The sequence below is a fragment of the Anolis sagrei genome, chromosome 2 (assembly GCF_037176765.1).
Source record: "Anolis sagrei isolate rAnoSag1 chromosome 2, rAnoSag1.mat, whole genome shotgun sequence".
Taxonomy (NCBI): Eukaryota; Metazoa; Chordata; class Lepidosauria; order Squamata; family Dactyloidae; genus Anolis; species Anolis sagrei.
The window spans coordinates 302,680,077-302,691,802 of record NC_090022.1 but is presented as its reverse complement, the minus strand read 5'-3'; the positions used below and the strand labels follow the sequence as shown (position 1 = coordinate 302,691,802).

The following is an 11,726-nucleotide window of genomic DNA, read 5'->3' as shown; positions in this document are numbered from 1 at the left end:
TTCCCATTATTATTATTATTATACTTTATTCTTCTTATTTCCAACTTTATTCATTCCCATTATTATTATTCTTCTTTATTTTTCTTATTATTTCCAACACTATTGATTCCCATTATTATTATTATACTTTATTCTTCTTATTTCCAATTTTATTGATTCCCATTATTATTATTATTATTATTATACTTTATTCTTATTATTTCCAACTTTATTCATTCCCATTATTATTATTATTATTATACTCTATTCTTCTTATATCCAACTTTATTTCCATTATTATTATTATTATTATACTTTATTCTTCTTATTTCCAACTTTATTCATTCCCATTATTATTATTATTATTATACTTTATTCTTTATTATTATTATTTCCAACTTTATTCATTCCCATTATTATTATTATTATTATTATTATTATTATACTTTATTCTTATTCTTATTTCCAGCTTTATTGATTCCCATTATTATTATTATTATTATTCCCAACTTTATTCATTCCCATTATTATTATTATTATTATTATACTTTATTATTATTATTATTTCCAACTTTATTCATTCCCATTATTATTATTATTATTATTATTATACTTTATTCTTATTCTTATTTCCAGCTTTATTGATTCCCATTATTATTATTATTATTATTATTATTATTATTATTCCCAACTTTATTCATTCCCATTATTATTATTATTATTATTATTGTTATTATTATTCTATTTAATTCTTCTTATTATTTCCAACTTTATTCATTCCCATTATTATTATTATTATTATTATTATGTTTTTGTTGTTGTTGTTGTTGTTCCTTCATTCAGTCATCTCCGACTGTTCGTGACCTCATGGACCATCCCACGCCAGAGCTCCCTGTCGGCCATCACCACCCCCAGCTCCCTCAAGGTCAGTCCAGTGACTTCAAGGATGCCATCCATCCACCTTGCCCTTGGTCGGCCCCTCTTCCTTTTGCCTTCCACTTTCCCCAGCATCATTCTCTTCTCCGGGCTTTATTATTATACTTTATTGTTCTTATTATTTCCAACTTTATTCATTCCCATTATTATTATTATTATACTTTATTCTTCTTCTTTCCAACTTTATTCATTCCCATTATTATACTTTATTCTTCTTATTTCCAATTTTATTGATTCCTATTATTATTATTATACTTAATTCTTATTATTTCCAATTATATTAATTCCCATTATTATTACTATTATAGTTTATTCTTATTATTTCCAACTTTATTCATTCCCATTATTATTATTGTTATTATTATTATTATACTTTATTCTTCTTCTTTCCAACTTTATTCATTCCCATTATTATACTTTATTCTTATTTCCAATTTTATTGATTCCCATTATTATTACTATTATTCTTTATTCTTATTATTTCCAACTTTATTCATTCCTATTATTATTATTCTTTATTTTTCTTATTATTTCCAACTTTATTGATTCCCATTATTATTGTTATACTTTGTTCTTCTTCTTATTTCCAACTCTATTTATTTATTCTCTTTATATATATATATATATATATATATATATATATATATATATATAACAGCTGGTAAATCATCATAGCAACTATAAGATCAAGCAACCGAAAGGTTGCAAGTTTGAAGCTCCGGGTCGGCGTGAGCGGCCAACTGTCAGCCCTGCTCACTATTTAGCTAAGCAGTTCGAAAACAGCTTTAGCAGTAATTAGAGAAATTAGATTCCGCTAAAAGTGGGGGAGGTGTTTTACAACCCCGTAAAGAAAGAAGAACAGAAAATCCTGGAATGAGGAAGTCCTGATGGCTCTTTGTGATAGAGGATGGAGCAACATTACCCCTTGTGGACACGAGCCCAGCCGTCCATGGCATCGAAACAACACCTCCTTCTGTTCTGTCTGTCTGTGTACTGTCTATACAAAGCGGCATTGAATATTTGCTGTGTATGTGTACTGGTGATCCGCCCCGAGTCCCCTTCGGAGTGAGAAGGGTGGAATATAAGTAATGTGTTGTTGTTGTTATTATTATTGGCTGTTAGGAATTGTGGGAGTTTTAGTCCAAAACACCTGGAGGAAAGGCTGAAGTTCCCCATGCCTGGGTTAAAATCACTCAGTGCCTAGAAAGGCCAAACCAGAACAATACCTCCAGTTTGTGTTTGTTTTCGTGTCAGGAGTCACTTGAGAAACCTCTCCAGTTGCAATGTCCGGGGAGTCAACCTTGAGATAAGCATGCACCACAAAGGGATAAAAGCCCTGACCGTGTGCTTGATCTCACTATTCTGCTGTGACCCATATAATATGGATTGATTGGTGGGGCTATATGCCAGGAAAATATCATTCCCAAGACATGTGCCTAGGTAACTCTTAGGTAACTCCAGGCATTTTGGACTTCAACTCCCACAATTCTTAACAACCTTATGCTTTGGTTAGACCACTTTACCTGGAATATTGTGTCCAATTCTGGGCACCACAATTCAAGAGAGATATTGACTCCAAGCTGGAATGTGTCCAGAGGAGGGCAACTAAAAGGATCAAGGGTCTGGAGAACAAGCCCTATGAGGAGCGGCTTAAGGAGCTGGGCATGTTTAGCCTGAAGAAGAGAAGGCTGAGAGGAGACGTGATGAGAGCCATGTGTAAATATGTGAGAGGAAGCCACAGGGAGGAGGAGGGAGCAAGCTTGTTTTCTGCTTCCCTGGAGACTAGGACGCATTGGAACAATGGCTTCAAACTACAAGAGAGGAGATTCCATCTGAACACAAGGAAGAACTTCCTGACTGTGAGAGCCGTTCAGCAGTGGAACTCTCTGCCCTGGAGTGTGGTGGAGGCTCCTTCTTTGGAAGCTTTGAAACAGAGGCTGGATGGCCATCTGTCAGGGGTGCTTTGAATGCAATTTTCCTGCTTCTTGGCAGAATGGGGTTGGACTGGATGATGGCCCAGGAGGTCTCCTCCAACTCTTTGATTCTAGGATTCTATAAGACATGTGCCTAGGTAACTCCAGGCGTTTTGGACTTCAACTCCCACAATTCCTAACAACCTTCTAGGGCCGGAAGTTTAGCACAGTTAGTAAATAATCACAGCAACTATAAGATCTATCAACCAAAAGGTTGCAAGTTCGAAGCCCCGGGTTGGCGTGAGCAGCCAACCGGTAGCCCTGCTCACTGTTTACCTAAGCAGTTCGAAAACAGCTTTAGCTGTAATTAAGAGAAATTGACCCGTGCTAATCTATGTAAATGTAAATAGTTGGAACTAGAATGAAAGCATTTGCCACTGAGGGTTCTTCTCTTAGCAGAAATACTGAGTTTCCGTGTGCCTGATTAAAGACGCACAGAGGCAGGGAAAGAGGGATCAGATGCTCAGGATCTGGAGGCTGCAAATGTAGGAGTTGCATTGACCCAAAGTTGCTTTTTTGGGGACCACTGATATATACATGGAAACACGAGCACCCCCTAACCCCCAAGGAGGGAGGGGGCTTCCAAAAGGTGACCTCCCCAATCCCCCCCCCCCAAAGATCATACAAACAGACAGAGAGACCACCCCATTGGCTGTTGATCATCTTGCTGCTTTAATGCGGAGCCTGGAGGGGGGCGGTGTGGGAGAGGCCGGGGCCGGGGGGCCTCCCTCCTTCTCCTGGAGGAGCTGCTGTGGGTCAGTGGCTGGCGGAAAGGGGGGGGGGGGCAGGGGCGTGGGAGAGGCCGCCTTGACCCCTCAGAGGTTGTTGAGCTCCAGCAGCGTCTGGTCCAGGACTTGGTGGATGTTGACGTTCTCCTCTTTGGCGCTGGCCAGGTTCTCTGCGGACACAACAACGGAGGGCAGGCACGCAAGGCACACCCACAGCCGGAAAGCGGGGGCCGGGAGGCACCCCAAAAGTGGAGGAGGAGGAAGAGACACAGAGAGGGGCAGAAGCACCCCAAAGGGAGAAATCGATGGAGGGGATACAAAGGCACACGCACACACACACACACACCGAGGGAGAAGTCAGTCCAGCGGGGAGGACAAGTGTCCCCATGTGTCCTCCATCTGGGGCGATGGAGCAGGACCCCCACCTCACCCCAACTTGACCCCAATCCACTGACCGTCAGCATTGGGGCTCAGTCCCCAAAGAGGAGGAGCAGAAAGGCGACAGGATCAGCAGCTCAAAAGAGAAAAGAGCAGAGAGCTTGAAGGAGTCTTCCTGCCTTGCAGAAGGGGGTGGACTGGATGGTCTCAAGGTGTCCCTTCCTGGGAATCCATTGGAGTTTCCTTCTCTGGAGGTCTTTGGATGGCCATCACTCAGGAGGGATTAGATTGTCCCTTCCTGCCTGGCAGAAGGGGGTGGACTGGATGGCCTCTGGGGACCCCTTCCAAACTTTACAGAATTTAGGCTGCCATCGGAGTCTCTCTCCTCCTCTGGGGGTCTTTATACAGAGGTTGGATGGCCATCACTCAGGAGGGATTAGATTGTGTCTTCCCGCCTGGTGGAAGGGATGGACTAGATGGCCTCTGGGGAGTCCCTTCCAAACTTGACAGAATATAGGCTGCCTGGGAGTCCATTGGAGTCTCCCTCCTTCTCTGGAGGACTGTAGGCTGGATGGCCATCTTTCAGGAGGGATTAAATTGTGTATCTCTGCCTGGTAGATGGGGGTTGGACTGGATGGCCTCTGGGGGTCCCTTCCAAACTTAATAGACTATTAAACCTGGGAGTCCATTGGAGTCTCCCTCTTTCTCTGGAGGTCTTTAGGCTAGATGGCCATCTTTCAGGAGGGATCCAGTATGTGTCTTCCTGCCTGGCATAAACGGGTGGACTAGATGGTCTCTAGGAGTTTTCTTCTCTGGAGGGCCATCACTCAGGAGGGATTAAATTGTCTCTTCCTGGCTGGTGGATGGGGGTTGGACTAGATGGCCCCTGGGGGTCCCTTCCAAACTTAGCAGAATTTGGCTACCTGGGAATCCATTGCAGTTTGCTTCTCCAGAGGTCTTTAAACAGAGGTTGGATGGCCCTCTCTCGGGAGGGATTAAATTGTGTCTCCCTGCCTGGTGGATGGGGGTTGGATTGGATGGTCCCCAGAGGTCCCTTCCAGACTTAAGAGAATAAAGGCTGCCTGGGAATCCATTGGAGTTTGCTTTTCTGGAGGTCTTTAAGCAGAGACTGGATGGCCATCACTCAGGAGGGATTAGATTGTCCCTACCTGCCTGGTGGAAGGGGGAGCTGGACTAGATGGCCCCTGGCGGTCCCTTCCAGAGAATATAGACTGCCTGGGAGTCCATTGGAGTCTCCTTTCTCCGGAGGTCTTTAAACAGAGGTTGGATGGCCCTCTCTCGGGAGGGATTAAATTGTGTCTTCCTGCCTGGTGGAAGGGGGGGGGGTTGGACTAGATGCCCTCCGGTGGTCCCTTCTAACTCTAGGATCCTAAGAATGAGGTTTGTCGCCTAGCTTGAGCAGTTGCTCACCTGGTATGTTTTTACCTGTGCAGGTAGGCCTTAGGGGAGTGTCTTTGTTTGAGATTCAGTGTTGTCGTTGGGATAATGAAAATGACTTAAGAGAATATAGACTTAAGAGACTATAGGATGCCTGGGAATCCATTGGAATCTCTTTCTCCAGAGGTCTTTAAACAGAGGTTGGATGGCCCTCTCTCAGGAGGGATTCAGTGCTGTACGAGTAGTCGGTTTAATGAAAATCTCGTGATTCGGTCTTGTCTATGTTTTTACTATTTTTTCTCCTTTTTTTCAAAAAAGAGAGAAGAGCAGAGAAGCGGCAGAGGCAGGAAGAGAGCCGTACCAGCGCTAGACAGGATCGTGTCCCAGGAATGTGAAATGGGGCCACCATGGAAAGGCCCTGCAGGGGTCAGCTCACGTGGGAAAGCGGAAGCATCGCATGGTCCCAAAAGCTTCATTCCTCGCATTGGTCCAAATGGGGAATGCAGAAGAAGACCCTCCCCCAGGTTTTATATATAGGCAGGAGAGCCCTCACAAAGGAGGGCCACTTCACCCTCCCAAAAAAGGACCCCCCCCCCCCCGGTCCCTCCAAACTCAGTTGTGGAGGCCGTTGAGGACAAGGCGCAATTCGTTGGTGAGGAGACGGGTTTTCTCCGCCTCCTGCCTGGACCGCTCTGAAGGGACGGTGTTAGGAAAGAGAGAGAGAGAGAGAGAGAGGCATCCGGCAGCAGGAAAAGAGAGGAAGGAAGAGCCGTCAGTGGAGGAAAGTTCAACAAGACCCCAAAGGGGCAGAAAAAGAGAGGCTCCCCACCGGTTGAGAGCAACAAGCAGCCCCCCAAGAGCATGGCACCCACTTAGAATTCTCCCTTTAAGACCCCCAATTCAAACACAAACGTCTCGTCTGGGGCAGGGGTTCCCAAACTTTGGCCCTCCTATTGTTTTGGACTCCAAATTGCAAGGGGGGGAAATACTCCACTTGAACATTCGGATGAACTGGGTTGCTGCGAGATTTCCAGGCTGTCTGGCGATGTTCCAGCAGCGTTCTCTCATGACGTTTCGCCTGCATCTGCAGCTAATGGCATTTTTAGAGGTTCTGTTGACAGTGAGGCCAGTGGAGTGTATATAATATGTTGTTGCTGTTTATTCGTTCAGTCGCTTTCGACTCTTTGTGACCTCATGGACCAGCCCAGGCTAGTCCATCTAGAAATAGTTTTCTAAGATCTACAGAGACACTCGCTGGAACACCTCAGCAAGCGAGAGTCCAAAAGTGGCAGGCTCAAACCCAGAACCTCAATCAATGGCTGATACCAAATGAGAGACACAGAAAACTGGGAGACTTGGAAGGCGCTGAACAGACTGCGCTCGGGCACCACGAGATGCAGAGCCAACCTCAAGAAATGGGGCCACAGAGTGGAATCCTCGACATGCGAGTGCGGAGAAGAGCAAACCACTGACCACCTGCTGCAATGCACCCTGAGCCCTTCTTCCACATGATGCACCAGGGAGGACCTTCTTGCGGCAACACCAGAGGCACTCCAAGGGGACAGAGACTGGTCAAAGGACATTTAATCAACTACCAAACTCACACACTTTGTATTTTGTGTGTTTGTTTGCTTTGCTCTGTTAGAAATGTAATATAATTTGACTGGTTGTCCTGACATGACAAATAAAACAAATAAAAGCCCAGGCCAGAGCTCCCTGTCGGCTGTCACCACCCCCAGCTCCTTCAAGGTCAAGCCAATAACTTCAAGGATGCCATACATCCATCTTGCCCTTGGTCGGCCCCTCTTCCTTTTTCCTTCCATTTTCCCCAGCATTATTATCTTCTATAAGCTTTCCCGTCTCTTCATTATGTGGCTAAAGTGCTTCAACTTTGCCTCTAATATCCTTCCCTTCAATGAGGGAATATAATATAATATACCTGTATATAATATATAATGTAATATTACATTATAATATAATATAATGCAATATATAATATACCTGTATATAATATAGTATATAATATAATATTATAATATATTATATATTATAATATACCTGTATATAGAATCATAGAATCAAAGAGTTGGAAGAGACCTCCTGGGCCATCCAGTCCAACCCCATTCTGCCAAGAAGCAGGAATATTGCATTCAAATCACCCCTGACAGATGGCCATCCAGCCTCTGCTTAAAAGCTTCCAAAGAAGGAGCCTCCACCACACTCCCTCCGGGGCAGAGAGTTCCACTGCTGAACGGCTCTCACAGTCAGGAAGTTCTTCCTCATGTTCAGATGGAATCTCCTCTCTTGTAGTTTGAAGCCATTGTTCCGCGTCCTAGTCTCCAAGGAAGCAGAAAACAAGCTTGCTCCCTCCTCCCTGTGGCTTCCTCTCACATATTTATACATGGCTATCATATCTCCTCTCATCCTTCTCTTCTTCAGGCTAAACATGCCCAGTTCCCTAAGCCGCTCCTCATAGGGCTTGTTCTCCAGACCCTTGTTCATTTTAGTCGCCCTCCTCTGGACACATTCCAGCTTAGAGTCAATATCTCTCTTCAATTGTGGTGCCCAGAATTGGACACAATATTCCAGGTGTGGTCTAACCAAAGCAGAATAGAGGGGTAGCATGACTTCCCTAGATCTAGACACTAGGCTCCTATTGATGCAGGCCAAAATCCCATTGGCTTTTTTTGCCGCCACATCACATTCCTGGCTCATGTCCACCTTCCTGTCCACGAGGACCCCAAGATCTTTTTCACACGTCCTGCTCTCGAGCCAGGCATTGTCCCCCATTCTGTATCTTTGCATTTCATTTTTTCTGCCAAAGTGGAGTATCTTGCATTTGTCACTGTTGAACTTCATTGTGTTAGTTTTGGCCGTTCATCTCTCTAATCTGTCAAGATCCCTTTGAGTCCTGCTCCTGTCCTCTGGACTATTGGCTATCCCTCCCAATTTGGTGTCGTCTGCAAACTTGATGATCCTGCCTTCTAGCCCTTCATCTAAGTCGTTAATAAAGATGTTGAACAGGACCGGGCCCAGGACGGAACCCTGCTTGTGGCACTCCGCTCGTCACTTCTTTCCAAGATGAAGAGGAAGCATTCGTGAGCACTCTCTGTGTTCGTCCACTTAACCAATTCCAGATCCACCTCATCGTAGTTTTGCCTAGCCCACATTGGACTAGTTTCCTTGCCAGAAGGTCATGGGGGACCTTCTCCAAGAAGGCCTTCCTGAAATCCAGACACGCTCCATCCACGGCATTCCCCGCATCTACCCAGCTTGTAGCTCTATCGAAGCTCTATAATATAATATATAGTAGCTCTATAATATAATATATAGTATAGTATAGTATAGTACAGTACAGTATAGTATAATAATATACCTTTGGAATAACATCCAAGGTGGGAGAAAGAACCCGTGTCTCTTAGGAGAGAGAGTCTTCATGGACAGTAAGTTAAACATGAGCCAACAATGTGATGCGGCAGCAAAAAAAGCCAATGGGATTTTGTCCTGCGTAAATAGGAGCCTAGTGTCTAGATCCAGGGAAGTCATGCTCCCCATGCTCTATTCCGCTTTGGTTAGACCACACCTGGAATCACACTGTGACCAATACTGGGCACCACAATTGAAGGGAGATGTTGACTGTTAAGTTGGAAATTGTCCAGAGGAGGGCAACTAAACAAGCCCTATGAGGAGTGGCTTAAAGAGCTGGGCATATTTCATCTGAAGAATAGAAGGCAGAGAGGATGCATGATAGGACGTTAAGATCTTCTGGGGAGGCCCTGCTCTCGGTCTCGCCTTCCTTGCAGGTGCATTTGACAGGGACGAGAGACAGGGCCTTCTCAGCAGTGGCCCCTTGACTGTGGAACACCCTGCCTAAAGATATAAGATCAGCTCCCTCCCTCTTGACTTTTCGAAGAAGGGTGAAAACCTGGCTAGGACATTAAGATCATCTGGGGAGGCCCTGCTCTTGGTCCCACCTGCATCACAAGTACGTCTGGCGGGGACAAGAGACAGGGCCTTCTCAGCGGTGGCCCCTCGGCTGTAGGACGCCCATCCTACAGAAATTTGATCGGCCCCCTCCCTGTTAGCATTTCGGAGGAAAGTGAAGACCTGGTTATTCGAGCAGGCATTTGAATAGGCAGTGTAACGAATATAGGGATATGGAACAATTGGATGATGAGACTGGATCTTGATTCTACCTATGAGACCCTACTGAGATGTTATTTGATTGTTTATTATGTCATTGTTTTAATTGCTTTTAACTGTTTTTATGATGTTGAGCATTAGAATTTTGCTATTCTTAACCGCTTTGAGTCGCCCAAGGGCTGAGAAAAGTGTAAATGAAGTAAATAAATAAATATTTTTGAGCAGGCCTTCCCAAATATGGCATAGTTATACGAAATCATGGAACTACTCGATGGCGCAACTGAATAACGACCTGATATGGAGACGCTCACGACAATATAATTTTATATTTTTGCATAGTATGTTAATGTTTTTAATATTATTTTTCATGATTGTTATGCTTTTAAATTGTTTGATTGTTGAGGCATCAAATTGTGCTATTTGTAAACCGCTCCAAGTCGCCTCTGGGCTGAGAGGGGAAGTATCAATAGAGTAAGTAAATAAATAAGTAAATAAATAGCCATGTATAAATACATGAGAGGAAGCCACAGGGAGGAGGAGGAGGGAGCAAGCTTCCTTTCTGCTTCCCTGGAGAGAGACTAGGACGCAAGGGAGGAATGGCTTCAAACTACAAGAGAGGAGATTCCATCTGAACAGGAGGAAGAACTTCCTGACTGTGAGAGCCGTTCAGCAGTGGAACTCTCTGCCTTCCCCGGAGGGAGTGTGGTGGAGGCTCCTTCTTTGGAAGCTTTTAAACAGAGGCTGGGTAGCCATCTGTCAGGGGTGATTTGAGTGCGGTATTCCTGCTTCTTGGCAGAATGGGGTTGGGCTGGATGGCCCACCAGGTCTCCTCCAACTCTAGGATTCCATGATTCCATCTTTCTCTCTCCGGTGTGACTCAGTGTGAGCATCTACCTATGTTGTATGTGCCTCCAACCATCTTCTTGACAGTAGACATGCTGCAACAGTCATGACTGTGACGCTGTTGTCTCAGTCGTATCCCTGCTTCTCAATCACACTCCACTTGCCTCACTTCCAACAGATCTCTGAACAAACCTCTGAGGATGCCATTGGCCACAGATTCAGGTGAATGTCTGGAGAGAATGCTGCTGCAACATGGTCGTGCAGCCCAGAAAACACACAGCAACCCAATAATTGCAGCCATTAAAGCCTTCAACAACACATCAGGAAGAACTTTCTGTCTGATAGTGAAACATGTTGCTTCTAAGGAATCCGGTGGAGATCCTTCTCTGGAGGTTTTTAAGCAGAGGCTGGGTGGCCGTCTGTTGGGTGGGATCGGATTGTGCCTGCCTGCTTGTCTGGCGGAAAGAAGGGGGCTGGACTGGATGGTCTTTAATAGACCCCTTCTCACGCTAGGATGAGATGGTGATACCAACTCCTAGATTGGCCAATGGTCTGGGCTTCGAAGTCCAAAACATTTGGAAGACCAAAATTTGGGAAATCTTGAATATTGGAGAAGAAATCCCATTGAAGGGTCTCCCATTGCAATCTAGGACGAAGGAGCACAAGTGGGGAGTTGCAGGAGGGGCTCACAGGCCGGACCCCTTGAGTCTGACCTCTGTGAATTGGGGGGGGGGTCACTGCATGGCCCCCAGGACCCCTCCCCATGTTGGTTTGACTGACTAGATAGTCGACGTCAGTGTCCAGAGATAGGAAGACCCAACCGTAGGGGAAGAACCCCCCCTGGACCCCATAATTGCCCATTTTGGGGAAGGGGAGAGGGGTCAAGGGTCTCATGGAGCAGCAAAAGGTCATGAAGGAGGGAAAGAGAGAACAATGGAGGTGAAGAGATTGAGAGAGATAGAAAGAGAGAGACGCGGTTTGCAAAGACCGTTTTATTGAACCCGAGTCTGAAGAGAGTCATGAGATGCTCCGTAGACAGACGGACAGACGGATGGATGGACAGGAGGGCAAACAGACAGAGTGGGGAGGGGGCACAGCGGGGGCAGGGTCTAAAATGGACTCCCCATTCTCCCCTCAATTGCAAGGAGCAGCCCACGTAACCCCAGAAATCCCCCCAACTCAATTTGGGGGTCTGCAAGCTGAAGACCCCCAACCCAATTTGCAAAGGCACTGAATGCACAGAATGGGGGAGTGGAAGGAGAGAGATACAGACCCCTCCCCCATTAAGATCCATGTCCTCCACATAACCCCAGACCTCCCCCCAACTCAATTTGAGGGTCCTCAAGCC

General features: G+C 45.4%; 1 protein-coding gene across 8 annotated transcripts in view; it reads right to left on the bottom strand.

The window, feature by feature from the left end:
• Positions 1-3,536: 3,536 nt before the first annotated feature.
• LOC132766800 (tropomyosin beta chain) overlaps positions 3,537-11,726 on the bottom strand; it is a 57,437-nt gene continuing 49,247 nt past the window's right edge. For 4 of the 8 annotated variants that reach the window (XM_060761114.2, XM_067464716.1, XM_067464713.1 and 1 more), the window contains one exon: positions 3,537-3,786. In XM_060761114.2, coding sequence (XP_060617097.1) covers positions 3,704-3,786 — 83 coding nt within the window. In that variant the 3' untranslated portion in view covers positions 3,537-3,703. Of the gene's footprint in view, positions 3,787-5,660; positions 6,085-11,726 lie in introns of those variants that run through there. The other 4 variants (XM_067464718.1, XM_060761118.2, XM_067464715.1 and 1 more) reach the window with 1 other exon arrangement.